At 40.4% G+C, this 22,883-nt stretch overlaps 1 protein-coding gene and 1 pseudogene across 1 annotated transcript in view; one reads left to right on the forward strand and one right to left on the reverse strand.

Annotated features, from left to right (window-relative positions):
- Positions 1 to 128: 128 nt before the first annotated feature.
- The window catches only part of LOC144009354 (enoyl-CoA hydratase EchA19), a 30,452-nt gene continuing 7,697 nt past the window's right edge, over positions 129 to 22,883 (forward strand). The window contains exons 1-4 of the mRNA XM_077509063.1: positions 129 to 580; positions 4,465 to 4,629; positions 10,601 to 10,698; positions 10,816 to 10,960. Of these exons, the coding sequence (XP_077365189.1) occupies positions 481 to 580; positions 4,465 to 4,629; positions 10,601 to 10,698; positions 10,816 to 10,960 (508 nt within the window). The 5' untranslated portion in view covers positions 129 to 480. The remainder of the gene's footprint in view (positions 581 to 4,464; positions 4,630 to 10,600; positions 10,699 to 10,815; positions 10,961 to 22,883) is intronic.
- Positions 3,121 to 3,239, reverse strand: LOC144009850 (5S ribosomal RNA; annotated as a pseudogene).

Below are 22,883 nucleotides of genomic sequence, written 5' to 3' on the forward strand. Positions count from 1 at the left end.
GTGTATCGTTTCATTTCTCAAGATGCTGTTGAACCACGCGTGAAAACAAATGCATCTCGGATCAATGGCACCCACTGCTGTTCATTTGTAGTAATTACCACTGCAATGCGACACAGTATTTTTTTTCTTCCTTTATTAATCAAAATCCAGCATAATGCTACAAAACACTTAATAATGAAACGTGAAAAATCATAATCGAATAAACAACAAAATATAGATATATTGTTTTGCAATAATAATCAAGGTGTTGAATGCGCAACAGTAGTGACAGCAAGCACAGCTGAAAATGGCCGACGTGTGGAAACCGGAACTATTGTTTCATTGTCTTGATGTCCGTAGAGAACTATAGGTGTTGCACAGGCACAGCTGCAGCTATAACCATAACTTTAAAAGTATTTCGGAGGACATTTTGTTGCACGTTATTTTACAGCGGTAGTTGTCATTTAAAGTAGTTCATATTCTTCTGTAAGACTTTTAACAATGTATCTAAAACGTGTACGTAAGCGAGTGCCTGCCAATCTTTCGAGCCTGTCAATCAAACACCTGGTTCCAATAAAGTCCTTCTGCAGCACAACGAAAGGTATTACTAACAGAGACATGTACATGTATAAGAACGTTTTAATAATATTTTAACGATTGCGGCACTCTGATCATGTGTTATACAGATTTATCGCAGATAAAAGAAAAGTATGAACAAGTTCGGATTCTGCAATGGACTCTAGTGGCGTTCAATGGCTGACTGCGTGGGAAAACTCAAAATTAATAGAAAAAGCTCAAATGTTAATGTTTTTCGGTTTTCTTCCCCATGTTTGAAGTTTCGGATTAGGGTTAGGAACAAAGAACATTTTCGAAAAATCACCCCTTTTATGTGGTAAAAGTTATAAGATACGCATTTTTTCGGGGGTAACTACTTTGGCACAACACCGGTGTGGAGACTGTAGTCACTTGACATTCCAAAACCATGCATGTTATATTAATTTTAGTGCCCGACTGAGATGCATTTTTTGAGTCCGATACCGATTATTGGCAGATAAAAATATTGATTACTGATTAATCTGCTGATTATTTAAAAATATAAATATAATGCATAAAATTAATCCCTTCCCCAATTCCTTTTTCAGTGGGTGCCGCTTCGCACAAACTTTCGCTGTTAAGATTCCCTGCTTTGAGTGACAAGTCCATATAAAAAAAAATCATGAAATAGACAAGGTTATTGTATAGATTTATGTGTCAATAAAACCATTCTTACTTGTTTACAACTGCTGTAAAGCACTGGCATTTTCTTTTATATATTTTTATCTTGTGTTATTTTCACAAGTCTTGGGACTTACTGGGCTAACCTGGGACCCCTTGTATCCCAGCTGGCATCGGGCAGTAGACGGGGGTTCACCCTGAACTGGTTGCCAGCCAATTGCAGGGCACACAGAGATGAACAACCATGAATGTAACGTCACTAGGAGCTTGGAGGAGCTCCCAGCATGCTTTGTGGCACTGGGGATTGAAAGGGTGTATGACAGGGGTGTCAAACATACGGCCCGCGGGCCGGTTCAGACCTGCAAAGGGGTTTAATCCGGCCCGCAAGCTGATTTTAGTTAAAAAGAAAAAAAATTGTAATGTTGGACTGATCAATCTCCGGCCACAATCAAAATATATAAAATTTGTAATTTCACAAGCAGTCCTCAGATGAGCAATGCAACTTGTACAGGGGAATCGTCCTGGATGTCATTATTTTACAGACAACTTAAAGTTACGGTTTGTTTAATTATTATTATTATTATTATTATTATTATTATTATTATTATTATTTAAATTATAGACCGACATAGACGGGTTAAATACGACACAAATTCAAGTGCTGGTAACACAAATAGATATGACAAGGATTAACGTCCTTATAACATTAACTGTGCCATGCAATGCATTCTGGGAACAATATATGCAAAACAGATCGATTTAACACGTCCAGAACGTATACATGCAATGTTGTCGCATTCCATTTGCATTTGTGTTATTTTTCTGAATAACATGATTACAGTTGAGCTCCGTAATTTAGGGCTAGTCTACAAATCTGCGTATAAATGACGGTAATTGTTTTTAAATTATATACCGTTATTTTATCGATGCGGCCCACTTGGTAATATATTTTCCTTCATGCGGCCGCTGAGCTAACATGAGTTTGACACCCCTGGTGTATGAAATGCATGTTCTGTGTTAATTATTCTGCGATATATATGCTGAATATAGCAATATCGATATTATTGTGATATTTTAGGTGTACCTAAAGAAATGACATTTTTATTATCTAATGAAAGAATAACATTTTTTTGAAAGAATAACATTTTTAATGCATCAAAATAAGCAAACTCAATATAATCTTAGTTAATTAATTGTAATTACCAATTATAATGGTCAACTATTGGATGGCGGTGCACATTTTAGTTAGCGACTGACTGGAAAAATTCAGATAAAAGCATAATTCCATATGTAACTTATTGCATGTCTTTGCGATACGCATATATTGCATGGGCCTGTATCACGATATCGATATTTTTTTCCGATATATTGTGCAGCCCCACTTTGTAGTTTGTTGCTACGTAGTGATTTAATTTTGCTGTGGCACCGTGATTGCACATGACATGAGGAAGAATGGCTTGCCTGCATTTTGCAAGTTGAAAGTAGGTAAGTGAGATTTTGTGCTTACAATAATAAGTGTTCACCGTTCCGGAGTGTCTTAAGAGCGCCACAATAACCAGAATAACATACGCTACACACTTGCTAGTTGCTACTGCTACGCAAGCAAAATGGTGCATTCAGGGTACTTTTATTACTAGTTGCTAATGGTACGCAAGCAAAATGGTGCACTCAGGGTACTTTTGCTAGCAAAATGGTGCATTCAGGCTACTTTCACAGCGTCGGACCATGATAATGGTGGTTCAAGGTTTTATGGGAAAATAATCGGCCATTTGGCTCAAGAGGCCAGGTCTTTCATAAGCTACGCTCAGCCCAAATTTTTGCAATGGCGGGGAAAACATTTTGGAATTATTCTATTGGACTTTCTTCTCATCTTTTTGCACAGGCAAAAACATTTGTCAAAGTTTGCTTTTGCGATTGAGGTGCAAAAGCTTACAACACCTGGTATTCCCAGGCAGTCTCCCATCCAAGTACTAACCAGACCTGAACCTGCTTAGTTTCCAAGATCAGACAAGATCGGGCGTTCTCAGGGTAGTATGGCCGTAAGCCACCAACAGTTCCACAGACTTTTCGAGGACTATAGATAGTATTCACATGCCGTCACCGACCCCCATCTATTGACCCCATGGCCATTTGTTGGGTCAAGCAATTTTGTGGCAAACAGTTGCGGCCAGCGAGTCGAGCGAGACAATGCAAGCAAAAAAAAAAGCACTCTTATTTCTTACTACAACTTACTTGAGTCATTCCTTTTTTCATTCATTCCGAATTTTCACGAATTGCTTCACAATGGTAAACACGTGTACATTCACCGGTGCAAAAATAGGGCGAACAAAGATGTGAAACGAGGCTTCTTTTCAATACTTGTTGTGAGACACCACGAGTGTGAAAGTACAATGGAACTGAGTGTCCGAAGAATAAACGCATGGATTGCAAGGATAAATCGAAAGAATTTCCAACCAACAAAGTACACCAAAGTCTGCTCTGACCATTTTGTTAAAAGTACTATTATAACTTCTAAGATTTTAAATGCATTTTCCTGTAGTGTGATCGTGTTACGTGACGGTGGGCCGGGCGTTCGGAATCATAACCGCCCGGGACCGTGGTCAGAAGTTTCAGTTTAGACATTTCTCCTCCTTGAGGTCTTTATTTTCTTTTCCCAGCAGCCCAAATGTTGAAATTGCGGTCAAAGTGGATGAAAAATAAGTGACAAGTCAGCAATGTTGTACACAGTCGGTATTTTGCCGTGACCGTAAGCTGAATTGCGAGAGAACTACAAGTAAAAAAAATCTCTAGGCAGAAACCTTGCATTCGTCAGTCCGGCGACACCAATCTAAGATGTTCACGGTAAAATAGCGCAAGTAGAAGAGTTGCCGTCACGGTAAACTATCCACTGCATTGTGGTAAACAGGCTAGAAATTCCGCAAGAAGTACATTGACTACAATGCAATCGCGCCACCTGAAACGTCTCCCCCACATTTGGTGTGAATTTTGCATTCGCCTTTAATTCACGAAAGCTTCATAGCCAGCAATAAAAGCCAAACAGTAATAGTTCCATGATGACAGCAATGATGATGATAATGGTCCGCTTCCAACACCACCATCCCCGGCCTTATCATCACCAGTAATAAGCAGAGAAATGTGAAAGTGCAATGGCGCCTTCACTAGTCTGTCGTTGTTGTGGATTTGACATGATTTACGCTGCTTATTGTGTATTGTGAATGTCTGTGGGTTCAACTCTTCATCCCTCGCTGCATTCTCTGTCGTCAAGCACAGGACAGTCTGTGGTGTCGGAGCGCAGGGGGCCTGTGTTCACTGTGGCCATAAACCGTCCTGAGGTGCGGAATGCGGTGAACCAGAAGACAGCGAGGTATCTGCTGGGGGAGCTGGAGGCCTTCGAACGCGAACCGGCCTTGAACGTGGCTGTCCTGCATGGCATAGGTAAGATTTATGAGGATGTTCATATGGTGGCACTCGCTTTGATGTAGCTTGTGACAAAGTTCAAAAGGGATTACGGTAGTTTGGTTTTCTTTGACAAATGGCTTTCTTCTTGCCACTCTTCCACAAAGGCCGGATTAGTTATCTTTCCAATAGCTATAATGTTGTTTTTATCATATATATATATATATATATATATATATATATATATATATATATATATATATATATATATATATATATATAATCTTTTAATTTGGCTTTTTTTATTTGTTGTGTCTCATTATTAGAATAATGAAAACTTACTGGCAAGCAGAGGCACACTTTTTTCTGCATTTGCACTGTTACACCTTTAGATGTCGCTGCAGTCAAGACCTTAGCACTTTTGAAGAAAATACAAATTTTTTTTTCATCTCCTACTACAGCAGAAAGTCATCACATCTACGCTGCATGAAGTGGGCTCAAGAGAGACAATTTGCCCTTCCTCAGCATCAAGGCTGTTGTCAGCTACAAGAAATATGAGCTACTTTGAGATTGTTCGACACACAGTCCACAAAATATAGCCCGTCTCGGCGTCCGTGATGGGATTTTAATAGCCATGACGGACGTTTATGTGCTCCACCATATCAGGAGGCTGACCTTTTGGGGATGATTTGCAACCTGTCTGTGTTATGGGATGACAAGCTGGGAGACTCCACACTGGATGTGGTGGTTTCAAAACATAAGGAATCCATTTTGTTCAAATTAGCACCAATAGTTTTCATTGCCCTCATTAAAAAATAAATAAATAAATAAAAAAAGTGATTGCTTTCGACAGGTTCTCAGTATTTGAGCCATATATTCAAAGTGTTCAGGGGCTCAGATTTCTGCGGGTGTTTGCGGTCAGGTCCAATCTAGATGTCAAACACTGCAGTTAAACTCAACTGAGGAAGATCTACTTGGAATGTTTTACATTCCTTGTATGCAGTTGGACAGCACAAAAAAGACATAACGTAACCTATACATATTAGTAATAGGGCCACACTGAAAAGTTGCACAAATTAAAATACGTGAATAAAATTGTGACAAGAACATATTCATTATATTTGAGAAAAAGTCATATATCAAGTTTAGGGATGTAATGATATCGTGATATTGTGATATTAAAACTGTCACAATATCGTCGTCATGTTCACAATATTTAAAAGGAACACATCTGTTAAAAAAGTCAGGTTGATTTCCATTTGTGCAGTTCTAGCACCCTCTAGTGTCTAGTTTATTAGTGCAATTTAATTTTCATTAGGGATGTTTTGGCCTTCTATGTTTAAAATCTATGCTAACTGTCAGATGAAGGGGAACCTAATTTGCTTGTGAAGCGACCAATGTGTGCTTACATTAGCAAGTAAGTGCCTGGTGGAAGGCATTAGAAATTACAAACTCCCAATTGGCGCCCTGTGGGCTCTCTCCCATTTGGCATAACCCCGACTTTCAACTTAATAATCAGTCGTTCCATTTAAGCCTATGGGAGCAGAAAGGAATTACACACCTTCATCATCTTTTCTCAGATAATAAGTTTATATCGTATACAAACTTGGTCCAGAAATATGAAATAAAAAAGGGAAATTTCTTACATTATCTGCAAGTTAAAAATATGGTTAAGAAACAAATCCCAACACTTCAGGATACGCTCCAACTGCCTGTCTTAGCTAAAGATATTATAAAGCTTTCTCCAACAACAATAAAGAAAATATCAAAAATATATAAGTTATTTTTATACACAAATAAAACGTATTTACCGACTTTAAAATGGGAAAAAGACTTGTCTATAGTTCCGGAACCAGACTTTTGGACCCAAATCTGTGAAAATGTATTTAAAATGACCAAACAGACAAATTTGCAACTTATCCAATATAAGATACTTCATAGAACATATATTACACAATATATGATGAAAAAAATGGGACTCTCTGACTCCGACATTTGTCTCCAGTGCTCACAAAACATGCTTTATGGTCATGTACTCCAGTGCTGCATTTCTGGACTAAAATCTTGGGAAAGCTCGCTGATATATTAAACTGTAGGCTTCCTTTATCTCCAAGACTGTGTTTACTAGGTGACTTACCAATAACTGAGCTACCATGTAAACAATCTCAATCTATATTTATAGCCCTTACTATTGCTAAAAAAATAATCCTTGTCAATTGGAAAAATAAACAATCTCTAAATATCGACCACTGGTTAAACTTACTAATAAATTATATCTCAATGGAAAAAATCTCTGCCTTAAATAAAAATCAAGTATCAAGATTTAAACAAATATGGTCTATGTACATAGAATATTTTAATCTCAATTTGGCAACTTAATCCTGCCAAGATTCTGCCTGTTAACGAGAGCCACCACATCGTTACAACTTCTGTTTTCGCTGCTCCTGTATTTGGTATTTTGTATCTGATTGTTTTTATTTTTATATAGTCAGGAACCTAGTTGCTGCTAGTGGGCTCGAGCATACCACACTATACGACACTATACTCAATAACTCCTTAAGATCTATTTCTAGTGGGCACTAAGCATCAACACTTGGTGTTACTGCATGCTAATTAGTCAATTTTCTTGACGCCGTCCCCTGTGGTCGGGCGGGGGTGGTTCTGCCCCCCCCCGTTGTCTGCTCGGTGGCGGTTGCGTCTTGGCCGCTCCCTGGGCCCCCTGTGGGGTGCGGTGTTGGGGTGCTTCCCCTGGTGCCCGGGGCGGTGCCGTCCCGGCGCGGTCCGCTGCTCCGTGCCCGGCGGCGCGGTTCGGGGTGGGTGGGCCTCCGGTGTGCCCCGTGGTTCCCTCTCCCCTCCCCCTTCCTCCCCCCCGTCGCCTCTCCCTCCTCGCCTCCTCCCGCCCATCCTCCTCTGCCTCCCGGTCCCTTTTCCCTTGTCGCCCTCCCTCCTCCTCTCCACCCCCGCCTCCTGCCCTGCAGCCGCCCTTTCGCCTTCTTGTCGTCTTCTCCCCGCTTCCCCCGCCCCCCCCCCCCCCCCCCCCTTCCCTGTCTGCCCTGCGGCCCCTCCCCCTCCCTCTCCCTGGGCCTGGGGCTCCCTCCCCGGCCCGGGCGTCGGGCTCCGGGGGCCGGGCGAGGGTTTGGGGCCTGCCCCACTCCGGTATAACTCCTGGCGCCCCGGGCGGGCTCCGGTGGCCGGTGGGCTGTCCGGTAGCCCTGCTGCGCTGGCTGTCCGCCCATTGTGGTGCCGGGTGGATGAGGTGGGGGGCGGCGGGGGGTGGGGGTGCTGGGGGGCGGGCGTGCCACCTACACCCGCCGGGTTGGGTGAGGCCCCGCTGGTCGCTCCTCTTACTCACTTCACTAGCTTGCACTATACACTTTGTAAATATACACATAGGGCACACAACACATTTCTTGGTGGGGTGGGGAAGGGTGGAAACACCGTCTTCACCCTTCAACTCCCCTCCAATTTTAATGCACCTCACGTCCAAGGGGAGGGGTGAGTTGGGGCGGGGAGCCATCAGAGGGGATGGACTGCAGTGCCTGGCAGCGCTGTGGTCCCCCCCATTTGTGTCCCTGCCCCACCACTTTGTCCCTCCATTCCCTTTTTTAATGCACCACACATATACATATTCATTTTTTTGGGGGGGATACGGGTGTGTCGGAGTAGGGGAAATTTTTTCCCTCTGCTCCGACTCACCTGCTCCCAATTTTAATGCACCACACGCACACACTTGTATATACACTGGGTGGGGCCACATTCACGGTGTAAGGGTAGAGCTCGCCAGTCGGCGAGCTGGCGGACTCAGTAACAGGGTTAGGTGTCACTAGTACTCTGGCGTGACGACCGGGGCCTCTCCCCACCGGGCTCGGTGTTCTGGTGTTCCGCCTTCTCCCCTGGTGCTTCCTCCTCTGCTTCCCCCCTCCCGCCGCTGTGCAAATCTCGCGCGGCTGGAGGTGGGGTGGGCACATCTTCCCTCTCTGCGCTGCTGCCCGGTGCCGGTTTCCGGGGGGGGGTGGGGGGTTCTCGCGGGGGGCCGGGTTCGCGGGGGGGGGGGGGTGGCGGCCGTCGGGGGGGGGGCGGCTTGTTTGGGGGGGGGTGGAGGTATGGGTGGGTGGGGGGTTGGGTGCTGGGGGTCGGGGTGTGTTCGGGGGTTTGGGGGTCGGGGGTGGTGGGGCCTGGGTCGTGGTGGATGGCGGGTTTGGGTGGGGTGCGGGGTGGTCGTGGGGGGATGGGGGCTGGGGACCGGTGGGGCGCTGTGGGGGCCCGCTGGGCCTCGTTCTGCGGCCTTGGGCTCGGGGGTGTGGGCCGGGGCTGGGGCGGGGGTGTTCCGGGTGTCTGGGTCGGCTCGCCGACCGGTGTCCGCTCGGGTGGCTTGGGGGTGGCCTTGGTGCTGCCGCGGCCTGGGGATTCCGGGGGGGGGGGGGTGCTCGCTTTGCTGGACCGCGGTTGACGGCTTCTTTCTTTGGTGGTGGTCCTTATGCATGCCAGATCCGTCGCACCAGCATCTACTGAAACTCAACAGAAGTACCCTCTCCCTCCCACAGCCCCTTGAATCAGTTGGTGCTGGTGTCTGTGGTTCTCACTTTGCTTTATCTATCCTTCCCTCCTTCCTCTCTTTAGTTTTTCCTCTGGTCACTTGAGATCTTAATTTATTAGAAGTATGAGGTTTCTGGGGTTGGCATAAGACTCCGGTTTTGTAACCACGCAGGAGGGGTCTTGTTGGTGCTGGACTTCACTTTGATGGATTGGATGTACTGGCTTCTATTGATCTCACTCTGCCTTATCGATCCTTCCCTCCTTCCTCTCTTTAGTTTTTCCTCTGGGCTCTTGAGATCTCGCTAAATTTGCTGGAATTTAGAGGCTTCCGGGGTTGGCGTAAGACTTTGATTTTGTAATCATGGGGAAGGCAGGAAGTGTTTGGTCGGTGCTGGATGTCACTTTGATTTACCTTTCTTTTCTCTTTATTTCTTTTTTTTTCTGACCTTTTCTCTGGTCTCCTGACCATTTAAATCTCACGACTCTGGCAAGATTCTGAAGTACCTGGTTAAGGCGAAGGGTAATGGGATATTTATAAGGTTTTAGGTGAATGAATGAGTATAAATTTATACGTATTTGCACGCACGCACACGCACGCACGCAAACGCACGCAAACGCACACACGCAAACGCACGCACGCACGCAAACGCACGCACGCAAACGCACGCAAACGCACGCACACATACACACAAAAAAGAAAAAAAAAAAAAAAAAAAAAAAAAAAAAGAAAAGAGCAATGATGACAAGACGTTGAATCGGTAAGACTACCGAATGAACAATTCTGAGCTCTTCAAAAAAAAAAAAAAAAAGGAAAAAAAAAAAAAAAAAAAAAGCAAGTAAGTGCCTCAATATTGTTATTAGAGATTGTAGGTGGTTTATATGCATTGCTGTTATGTGCAAAAGCACAATATTGTGCTTTTTTTTCAGTATGAGCTCTGTTTTTGTTTTTTTTGTTTTTTTTGTTTTTTTTTTTTTTACATTATTGTGATCTTTTTTAAATATTGCCAACCCCCCCACAATATCGTGCTAATTATCGTATCGTGACCTCCTTATCGTGATAATATCGTATCGTGATGTTTGGATATCATTACATCCCTAATCAAGATAAGTTGTTTTGTTACACTATATATATATATATATATATATATATATATATATATATATATATATATATATATATATATATATATATATATATATATATATATAAATGTAGTTTAACTTTATGATTGTGATGTTATGAGAAAGTAGTTATAATCGGAAAAATGTCATATTTTTTCAAGATGAAAATACTTGGAAGAATTTGTGCGTCAGCTAGACCCATAGCAAACTGAACTATCAAATTGTAGCTCACATACTGCCCTGTTTTTTTTGTTTTTTTTTTGTTTTGTTTTTTTAATCCTCATCTTTCATTTACCTTTTGACTTTGACTTTGCAGTTGGCATAGTTTCTAGTTTTGTGGTCTCGCTTGCAGGAGGCAATTTCTGCGCTGGGTATGACTTAAAAGAACTGGCCAATCACACAGACTCACTCAAATTGGAGCAAGATGTCACCAAGGGGCCCGGACCTATGGTGAGTAACTTAATTTAAATGTAATAAAACAAAAATAAAACAAAGCTAAATACCCGCTGAACACCCTCTCCCTCCACGGCAACCTGTTGCTGTTAAAATTCTGCTAATTTCCTGCAGGGTCCTTCCCGCTTGCAGTTGTCCAAGCCCCTGATAGCAGCAGTCAGCGGATTTGCCGTGGCTGGAGGACTAGAACTGGCTCTGCTGGCTGACCTACGAGTGGTAGAGGAGAGTGCCATCATGGGGGTGTTCTGCCGCAGGTTTGGTAGGTCTCATACTGTATTATGTACTCTACTACCAGCAAGAGTGTGTTCCACTGTGTTGTTTGTCGTGGTAGACCACTGTATTAGTGCTATTGCTGTTAACAGAGTTAGAGGTAGGTTGGTAAGTACTATATACAATATTTTAATGACCATATTTAGATGGACGAGAGGGCCAAAATGCCCTTCTATTATGTAGCAATGAATTTATGAAACAGCTCTTGTTTTGGATCACAATTTATTCGAACTGTTAAAATTAATCGAGTAATCAATTATCAAATTCATCAAGTTATTTTAATAATCGAGTAGTCGCTTGAAGCCATTTTTTAATTTTCCAAATCCTCTGATTTCAGCATATCAACAGTAATTGTTCAATGATTATTGTCGTGCTTCATGAAAGATGACTTATTATCTTCTGTGTTAAATCAAAATAAGACATTTTTACTTTAGAAAACAATGACTGAACCGTTAACATAGTACATTATCAATCTCCCTTTTTTTTTCTTTTTCTTTTTTTTTTTTAAATCACTATTGACAAGGCGAGGCATGGAGGACTCAGACGGTTTGGTTAGCCTCAACAACTGCAGTTTATTCAACACAAATCACCTCCTGACTGAGGGAAAAAATTGCTGAACAAAAAATGCTCCAAACTGGAGGAAAAACATCCATCCATCCATCCATCCATTTTCTTAACCACTTATTCCTCACAAGGGTCGCGGGGGGCGACAGCAAAATGTTTTGTGTGACGTTGTACTTGAATCAACCGGCATTGTCACTTCTTCTGTGTTTGTCTCACTGTATCTATATATATTACTGAATGTCCATAGTTTGGGGAAAAGATGGGGGAAAAAAATCACTTCAGGTGCACATTAAAGCTTGTTTAAAATATACATGATAATTGAGTCTGCGTGGTCGTTCCCCTCTTCCATCCCTTTTCCTCCTTTTGCTCTTCTTCTCAAAGACGCCCGTTTGCATCCAAGCATATAGCATCTGTGGTCTCATGCCAGGAATGGGTCATTGATTCTATTTTTTAGCTTTGTTGCTTTGTTATCTCCCCAGCTCCGGTCGTGTGTCTTGCGTGCTGAAAACACCAGAGACCATGACCGCCTGACCTCCTTGATAAGTAGAAGAGGAAGCCACTGAACGCAAGGCCAAACAAGGCGTTTTATTGATGTTGCGCAACTTCCTCATAAACAACATTTTTTGTCGTCTCGCGACCAACTGGCAACATTTGCCCTCAAACACTAGCGGAGGAAGACTGTGGAGTGGCTCCCGTTTAGACTGTGACGCCATCGCTCTTTGATGCGTTTAAAATACAAGTAGGTTATGTATAAATATAACTGTTTTTCAATAATTTACTGGCAGTGCTTGATTTTGAGTGTAAACATGAAGGGTTCATCGTCACAGGCCTGTAATTTAACTGGAGAGTGTTGTGGCCGTGCCCTCATCTGCCCTTCTGTACATTCTGTCAGCCTGCGGACATACTTATCAATCAAGTAATATCATGTCTTTTTTTGCGCACTACAAAGTCTTCCAATCTATAGCTGAATCTTTAATTACTGGACAAGCGACCATATAGCTTAACCTAAGTGGGTGTTCAAAATCTTCTTAACTCCTGTGGCCATGTCGTATTGAGCAAATTAATGCTGGCTGTGTGTGGCTGTAAGGTCCATTTCCCATAGCTGAGGTCAAACAGCAAACACTGACTTATCAGAAGCTCTGCTGGATTCAAGTGCACCTCATTTTTTTTTACATAATTATCAGTAATATATACCACATAATCTATCAGAACATTCGATTGACTAGTCAATTAATATGCCTGCATTAATGACATTAAAGTGGGCATATGGAAATGTGACTTTTTAATTGCTCGTATGCAAATAATTGGGCCTTTGTTGTAGTGTTACAAAAATATGTCACAATAATGAAACTCTGTGTAACTGTCCATCCATCCATCCATCCATCCATCCATCCATCCATCCATCCATCCATCCATCCAATTGCTTTCACCCTATAAAGCCTGAACCATGAAATATATGTGAACAAAAAAAAAAAATCAGATTCTTTGGAAATAGAGTATTGATAGGTCCTTTTGGGAAAAAAAAAAAAAAATCCACATATAACTTTAGATTTGTGTCATATTTGATACATCCGGTCAAAATGCCTTATTAAATGTGTACATTTATAACTCTTGAAAATAGAATAATAAACAGACATATCAAACATATTAGTACAGTTGTACCTCAGCGTTTGAACACAATTCGTTCCTGTGAAGTGTTCAAAGTCTGTCAATTGTTCAACCTCCAAAGCATTTTTCTCCCCATACGAAATAATGTAAATGCAATTAATGCATTCCCAAGCTCCAAAACTAGAAAATTCTGATTTTAATTTCTATTTATGCTTTTTACATTTACACCATGTACAGTATTTAAACATTAAAAAATACCTTTTGTTGTGGTGTTATGGCATCAGTGGATGAAAAATGATATTTTAATGCATGCTTTAGTTCAGTGCTGAATTGGTGTATTTTACATTGGACATATTGTTAGACAACTAATGGGTCCTTGTGCGCTGTTTAACGTCAGGCATGTTATTGAACAGCTAAGGGAGGTCCTCGTGCCAGTATTTATGGAAGTAGTCACGGTTGTTACACAGCGTGATAATCTCCTTCCTTTTTTTTTTTTTTTTTCACTTCAATTTTTATTTCCTTTTTGAACACACACAAACAACATTGTTGTATATAAAATACAAACAAACCTTCAACATTAACAGGGGAAGCCACTTTGCTAAACAATTCACTGACTACTTCTCATATTGATCATGTCCATCGCCTTTTAAGTCCTTGTATGTTTTCCATTTCCTCCACTTTTGCTCTCCTTGAGTACCCTGCAATCTCATATGGAAAGTTAGTATCTCCATCGTATGGATTTCTTCCATGATTGCCTTCCATTGGTCTTCATTCGGTGGGTCCACTTTATACCATGTTCTTGTTATAGCTTTTTTGCTTGCCACAAGCAATATATTTACCAAGTATTTGTCTTCATGTTGTATCACTCCTTCATTAAAGTCATTCAAATAGAGAGTCATACAGTTGAAAGGGATTCCGTACCCCAGAATCTCCTGTACCAAATAGTGTATTTTTTCCCAAAAATGTTGTATTTTTTTACATTTCCAAAAAACATGTGTATGATCTGCATTCAATTCTCCACACTCTCTCCAACACATGGGATTTGTTTTCGAGTATCTATTCTTAATCTTGGGTGTGACAAAAAAACGTATCAAGTTCTTCCATGAAAATTCCCTCCACTTTTGGGACATGGTAGTCATTTGGTGAGCTTTCCACATCCCCAGCCACTTTTGCTCTGTGATTTGTATGTCAAGTTCAGATTCCCATTTTGTCTTAATATAATTGGTTGAGTTTTTGTTTACTAACAAAGCCTTATACAGTGTGGAGATAATCCTACACGATCCGCCCTTATACGTCCTGATCAAAAGTTGAGTTACCCCACTTGTGTTTCGAGAGATCCATTTGGACCCTTTTCTTGTAATAGTCCCTTGCTTGTAAATATCTATAAAAATCACATTTCTCCATATTATATACTATTTTCATGTCTTGAAAACTTTTCACTTTCCCTTTATCTAACAAGGTGCACCATGCCGTCAGTCCCATATATGTCCACTCTTTAAATCTCCTGTCATATTCATTTGGTTTGAAGTTTGTGTCATATGCCACCCACTTTAATTGATCAATATCTTCAATTTTTTGTTTTCGAATGACTGTGAACCACAACTTCAGAGTAAATAAAGTTATGGGGTCTAGCTTTTCCTGCACTTTCTCATATAATATTTTATCCCCAACTAGGCTTTGAATGGGGAAGCCACCAAACTCTCTTTCCATTCCTTTCCATTTGGCTACATAGTCTGTATTACACCAACAAACTATATATCTGAATTGAGATGCATGGTAATACTCTCTTAAATTTGGGAGACCCATACCTCCTTGTTCTTTGGGTAGTTGAAGGGTTACATATTTCACTCTGGGATGTTTACCTCCCCATATAAATCTTGATATTGTCCTATCCCAATTCACAAACTGTGTTTGTGGGATCTCTATTGGCAAGGATTGGAATAAATAAAGAAGCCTAGGCAGCATGTTCATTCTGATTGCTTCAATCCGTGCACTAAAGTCCATTGTTAAAGTAGACCACCTCTTTATATCCTCTTGAATATCCTTATTAATAATATCATAATTTACCTTATTTAAATTGTTCCAGTTTTTGGTGATATAGACCCCCAAATATTTAATCTTCTCTTGATTCCAGTTAAACTTATATATGTCTTGAATAGGCTTTGATGGAGTGTAGTTCAATGTAAGTACCTGAGTTTTTGATATATTCATTTTATATCCAGATAGGTGACCATATATCTCAAATAGCCTCATTAGTGCAGGTAAGGATTGCTCTGGATGTCTGAGAAATGCTATAATGTCATCTGCAAAAAGCCCAATCTTATTTTCTATATTATTTATTGTTACACCAGTAATTTCCTCACTTTGTCGAACTGCTTGTGCTAGTGGTTCAATGAAGAGAGCAAACAAAGTGGGAGAAAGACAGCATCCCTGTCTAGTTGATCTTTGTAGGTATATTCTGTCTGTCAAGTTACCATTTATTTTAATTCTGGCATTAGGTCGATGATAGAGTGTTCTAATACATTGCACCAACTTATCGTCAAAGCCAAATTTTCTCATTACTTTATATAGAAAGTTCCAATTTACTGAATCAAAAGCCTTTTCGGCATCTACACTAATTAATAAGGTGTCCTGTTTATCATGATGAGCCTGATCTAATACATGTAGCGTTTTCCTGATGTTATCTTGAGCTTGTCTGTTTTTCATAAATCCTGTCTGGTCCTCATCTATTAGTTCCGTCACAAATTTGTTCAACCTGTCTGAAATAATAGATGTATATATTTTGTAGTCTACATTTAATAGTGAGATAGGTCTATAATTTCCGCATTGTTCTTTATCTTTGCCAGGTTTTGGCAGTACAGAAATTATTGCCTCATTCCAGGAGGGTGGTATTTTATTCTCTTCAAGTGTCCAGTTGAATGCTGACACAAGTAAAGGTGTTAGTTCTTCCCTGAATGCTTTATACCATTCTGCGCTGTACCCATCACTCCCCGGACTCTTGTTGTTCTTCAATTTCGTAATTGCATTTTTCACCTCCTCTTCTGTTATTTTGGTTGTTAATTTTCTATTTTGTGAAGGGCCAATCGAAGGTAGTTCCACTGTTTTCAGAAATTCCTCCATCTCATCTAATCCCACTGAAATGGTTTGACCATAAAGATTTCCATAGTATTCCTGAAATACCTTCTCAATCCGCTCTGGTGAGCGACATAATTCCTTTGTGTGTGGGTCTCTTATTTTATAAATACTATTTATAGCTTGTTGTTTTCTCATGCGTCTTGCTAATAATTTAGTAGCTCTCGGTCCCACTTCGTAGTAATTCTGTTTGACAAATTTATTCTTTTTTTCTACTTCCTCAGACAGTAAAGTGTTTATTTTGGTTTTCATCTTTTTTATCTCCTCATAAACATTCTCATCTTTCTGATTTTCAAGTTTTTTCTCAAGTTCCCTGAGTGTCTTAATATATTTTCTATATGATTCCAATTTTTCCTTTTTTATTCGCGCCGCCTCTGCAATTAATTTACCTCTAATGACTACTTTCATTGCATCCCAAAGTATTGTCGGGTCCACTTCCCCATTGTCATTTTCTGCCACGTATGCCATTATATCCTCTTTAATCGCTGCCTTTTTCTGTTCATTATTAATTAAGCTTGTATTCAGTCGCCATATTGTATTTCTTCTTCTATTGTTCAGTTTAATTTTTAGAAACATTGGATTGTGGTCAGACAATACTGCGGCTCCTATGTTACATTCTTCCACAAGATGACACTCTCCTACGCTCATAAAGAAGTAATCTATCCTTGCATGAACTTTGTGTGCAGCGGAATAATGTGTATATTCCCTCTCTAGTGGATGCATGTATCTCCACACATCCATCAGACCCGTCTCTTCCAATGACATATTAACATATCTTGACAATTGCTTTCTATTCCTTTTTAGACTTGTTGAATCGTTTCTATGACATAGAGCTACATTTATGTCTCCCCCACAAATTATAATTCCTTCTGATTCCATTGCAATGGTATCGAATAGATGCTTAAAAAAAGCTTATCACTTTCAGGAGGTGCATATATGTTAGCTAATGTAATTTTTTCATTCCCCACTCTTCCTTTCACAATGACAAACCTTCCCTCCTTATCTTTGACTTCCTTTTCCAGTTCAAAATGGGTTGAGTTTGCCAACAAAGTTATTACTCCTCTCTTGCGGCCTCCTTTATACGTGCTATAGAATAAATTTTTATAGCCAAACTTACTCAGTTTTTCATGTTCTAGTTTAGACAAATGTGTCTCTTGTAACATTACAATTTGTGCTTTTTCTTTCTTCAATTTCGCCATGACTTTCCCTCTCTTTGCTGGCGTACTCAAGCCATTCACATTTAGCGATATTATCTTGATACTATTATCCATTTTCATCTTTTTGAATCCTTCTCACGTGTGCTCCCCAACAACAATAAACAAAACAAATATCTACCCACAACTCAATTTGAACAGAAAAAAATCAAAAACAAAAACTGGGGGGGTTTCCCTTCCTGGGGCTGTTTTATATTTATCCCAGTGCCCCAATAACTGTATGGAGAGGAAGTCCTCTGGCTTGAGGGCCTCTCCCTAGACCTAACACTATCCTTAAGTCTAGACATATAATTAGCCTCTCTCTCCCCCTGTCGGTTGAATTTGCCCCAGGCAATTAAATTCACAACAATATTTTACTCGTAACAACATATACATTTGAAACGTTCTATTTTCACTTAAAGACAAAACCAAAAAAATGGTAATAGCACTTTACCCGATTTGTAGTCATTCCACCCGTGTACCTTTGATTCTGTTTAGGGAAAGTCTTATTTTCTCCTAAATTGTTGTAGTTTGTCTTTCAATCGACGTGTCGTCTCCACTCGTTGCTTCCCGCCGCCAGCTCGCCGCCACTCTGTTCCCGCAGCATCTCGGGCCGTGTCGTTCTTGCGGCGCGGCGCCTGTGTTGTGCCTTTCTCCTCTGGCTCCTCGACCTCGTATCCTCTCGCTCTCATATCCCGCGCTGCGTCTTTAGCATCCTCGTATGTTTTCACGCCATCTTCCCAGTGGATCCTCATTTTTGCGAGCGGTGTCTGAAACCGTATTCCTTGTTGTTTCAATCTCCTCTTGATATTCGCGTAGGTCTTTCTTTTCTGGAGGACTTCCGTCGCATAATCATGATCGAAAAATACTTGTTTATCGCCTATCTTTATCGTCTTCCTTTCCTTGCCCCACACTTTTTGTAAGATCAATTCCTTAGTGTCGAATTGTAGAAAGTTTGCTACAATGGACCTTGGAGTCGCTTCAGGGCCGGGCTTTCTCGTCAGTGCTCGATGGCAACGCTGTATATGGAGCTCCATGCTTTCCGGTAAGTCGAGTGCAGTTTTGAGCAGCCGCGCCACGTAGTCGCCAACCGAATCAGAGTCATTTTCGGCGTCCTCCGGGACCCCGTAAATACGGAGATTGTTCCTCCGCGCTCTGCTTTCCAGATCAGTTAGCTTTTCTTGAAGTTGGTGCGACCGCTCCATCATCGCCGATATCGCCGAGCCCGAATCCGCTTGCCACTCTTCTAGTTCAGCTATACGGGCCTGTGCTGCCTCCATATTAGCTGCATGGGCCTGAAGCTCCCTCTTGTTTTCGGAGCATTTGCGGTCCATTTCCTCACGTATCGAATTGATTTCCTTTTTCATCTCTCCTCGGAATGTGGCTAGATCTTCTCGAAACTCCCTTCTGAGTTCCTTTATTTCTTCTTTAATGGCGAAAAGCCCTGCCTTAAGTTCCTCCGTGAAGTTAGCCATTTCCATTCGCTTGCTAACGTTTTCTTCGACGACGTCTTCCTCTTGTTCGGGTTCCATTTCGTATTTTTCCTCCTCTTTGTTCTTGTTCTTTTGCTTTCTTGAATTTTTGTTCATTTTTAGCCTTTTGGTTGTCGAGTTTCATGTTTCAAGCAATTTTTCATAACCGACTCGGGGGAGCTACCCAACGCACGTCTGCTCACTCCGCCATCTTGAAACCCTCCCCCATAATCTCCTTCCTTTAAGCCATTGTGGTTCATAGTATTGTATGTTTGTCATTGTTGCCACTGGCACTGCTGTCTTTCTTTGGGCCCATCTCGAAGAAAATTGTCATGGAAAAATCAAAATGCACTCGCGAATGTACGGAGCACCTCCGGGAGTATTCATGCACCGAGGCATTTTTACTCTGATTTTTTTTTGGTCGAAGTCCTATTTGTACGAGTTTTGAGATGTTCGAACTTAGAGGTTCCAATGTATTTCCAAAAATCAGAAAGAACTTTGCCCACTATTAATAAGTATAGATGTCTCAATTGGGGTGAGCTTGCCAGGTCACTGGAAAAGCCATCAGCTGGTTGATACTGCCATCTAATGGATTATCGCTGCAATGCATGTGTCAGATCATATACGTCAGGGTTTTAAATGGGGGGGAAAAAATATTACACTAAATATTAAATAGAGAGCTCAAAACGTCCTGTAGTTAATATGATCTGTTTGACTTTATAGGGTTAACATGGTATAGGATGACCAAATGCCCTATTTTGCCCAGACAAATCATTCCACAATCCCCACAAAACGAAACCAGTGAAAAACAAACTTTCCTGCCCATTTCCAGCTACCCGTTATTTAAAGTTTCAGTGTTTCCTTAATGATTCCTTTTTAATGGTGGTTACCATTTTTGCGTCAGACACCAGCTGTAGGGAATCCCTGGTTTAAAAAAAAAACTGATGTGGGCCAATAGCAACCTTTCTGGCACGTGATTGGCTGACCCGGCTTGCGGCTTCCACTTTGCTGGGGCCCATTTGCCTCACCAAGCAGGAAATGAGAAGAAGGATGGTTGTGTCACCGTAGTCTGGTGGTGGTTGTGTCTGCCGCTCAGGATTTCTTGCGAGTCGAAATGAAAACCACGACACATGCTTGCCTGATTCTGAAGTTACTTCGAGCTCTTCAACCCGCGGAAACGGAACTAAAACACTTCATTAGTTCGTTCAAGGACTGGCTAAAACGGCAAAGCTAAATGAGGGTGTTTGACTGCACCTGACCCGAGCTGACCTGCAGCCTCCTGTCTTACCTCAGAACGACGCCATATGTTACTACAAGGCTGACGTAACTTTGAACCATCGAAAACGTGCTGCATGTTGAAATGGCGTGAAATCGTGCAGTCATCGCATGTCATTTATAGACCAGGACGTAGCAGAATGGGGACTTGGGAATGTGAGGACAGTAAATGCAGACAAAAAATCCACATAAATATATATATGGCAAACTGAACAAAGTCTGTTCTGGATGCCATAATAAAGGAAGCAAAGTGGAGTGGAATATGTAATATGTAATTTGCTGGAAATGACCAAGAAAATTGAAAAAGCTGTAAAGAAGTAGTGCAAAGTGGAATTAATATGTAAACAAACAAAATCCTCATCCAAAATTCTGAATATTTTTTCTTGATACATTCATATTCAGTGATATAATTTAATTGTTCATTTAATCAGTCTTTAAACCATAAAGCCCCTTAACATTGCTAGTTGACATACCCTCTCTTCACCACACATCTGCCAAAAAAAACAGAAGCCTGTTTATAGGTAACAAAGACTTAATTTTTACTCGTGCATACATCATAGGAAAAAAACCAGACCAAATAATTCAACAATGTAAATTACATGTAAATTAAATTAAAACATTGTATCATAGGTTTACTTGATGGATCTATAGTTGATTTAGTTGTGAAGAAAATCACTTTGTTTTATTTAATGTGTAATGTACCTTGACACTTTTAATGTTACACCATCCCTTGAAAGCGATCAAGCATGACGATCAAGCAGTGTGCATATATTTGAATGCTAACATGAATATTAAACAAATAGTTTATATTATTTTTATTCATGAAATCCCATTTTTTAAGTATTTTTGTCACCTTGATCCCACCACTCAATAAATAAAATCCGTTTCATACCTGATCCTGTGTGTACACAGTTGCAAGTACTATCTTTGCGCATACTTCACGTCATGAAGACAACATAAGATTGTCATCCACAGAGCAACATTGAGTTTGTTCCTGTGTTTCAAAGTGAACTTCCAAAGGCCTGCTCTTATACTTCTCACCATTTTGTCTGGGTTTCCTGGAAAGTGTTAATCCTCATCAAACTTAATCACATTACCCACATCAGGAGGAGGGCATTGCGGATACTTTTTTTTTTTTTTTTTTAAAGTTGTTTTACATTCTGCTGCTTCCCTGGAGTGTGGTCTCCGCTGGTAGGTCAAAATATGATAAATTGTCTCTCTCTCCCTCTCACTCTGTTTTTTTTTTTTTTTTTTTTTTAATGTTTTTAAATTTGTTTTTAAATAAGTGTTTTTAAATTGTACTATTTTTCTGGCCAGGTCCTGTTAGTGCAATGCTTCTCAATTAGGTTTTAATATTTTGTTTATGGACGCACTGTCGTCTATCACACAGTCGTGAGGTTCTTGGATGTGTGTGGAGTGGAATTTTAATCATATTTGGCAGGCATGACTTTTTGTGTTGGCCTTGGTTGCTGTGAGTCCTGCTTGTCCCTCTGTTGTATGGTGGTCCACATGGTTCTATGTTGGGGCCCCTGCCTTTTTCCTCTCTATTTGCTGCCCCTAGATTCCATCTTATGGCATTTCCTTCCACTGCTATGTGGATTACTGTCAGACATGAGAAACAAGCGTTCTCATTAATGCCACTTTTGTCCTGGCTGGAAGAAATCAAGGCTTGGATGGCACTGAATTTCTTGAATTTCATGGAAAAGAAAACACAAGTTATGTTGTTTGTTCCTAGTGGCCCGAGTAAATCCCCAAGTCTCAAACTTGGGTTTTAAATTGGACCTTTGTTACATTTAGTTTTTTTTTTTTTTTTAATTATGATTTTTATTTTTTTATTTTTTATTGAACATACAGCATAAACACACAAACAGAGAGACAGCAGAAAAGAAAAATTTAACATAGAAGAAACATAAAATCAGTCAATAACAATCTGCATGTTCAAAAGGGAGTAGGAAGAAGTTGAAAACTTATCGTCCTACCCCTTATTCATTATATCTTTTAACTTATTTCATTTATAATACAGTAGGTTATATTTCAATAAAAGAAAATATATGATCCTGCTCATATAGCGTATATACATAAAATTAATAGAAATAAACGATAATAATAAATCCACATACATATACAATTTTCATTACACTGATTCTGGTACATCGGGGGGAAAAAAAATACATTGCTGCAATTGTTCTAGCTTATGTCAGACTTAAATAATGCTCTTGAACTTTTCTTTTAAATATTTTTTTTAAACTCAGCAAGTGACTTACATCTTTTCAGCTCATTACCAAAATTGTTCCACAAATTTACACCTCTTACAGAAACACACCTTAGCTTAATACTGTATTTGTTCTCGTTTTGGGTTTTTTATAGACACTTGTACCCCTTATCTCATAAGGACTGTGTCTAATTTCAAATAGCTTCTGAGTACTGTGGCAGAGTAGATTGTTGTGTACTTTGTACATTATTTGTGCTATTTTAAACTCAACCAAGTCATAAAATTTCATTATATTTAGTTTAATAAATAGTGAATGTGTTGGTTCTCTAAATTTTGATCGATTAATAATTCTTATGGCACGCTTTTGCAATTTAAAGACAAGGTCAGTATTTGTTTTATATGCGTTTCCCCAGATTTCCACACAATAGGTCAAATATGGTAATAATAATGAACAAT

Source organism: Festucalex cinctus, chromosome 20 (assembly GCF_051991245.1).
Source record: "Festucalex cinctus isolate MCC-2025b chromosome 20, RoL_Fcin_1.0, whole genome shotgun sequence".
NCBI classification, from domain to species: domain Eukaryota; kingdom Metazoa; phylum Chordata; class Actinopteri; order Syngnathiformes; family Syngnathidae; genus Festucalex; species Festucalex cinctus.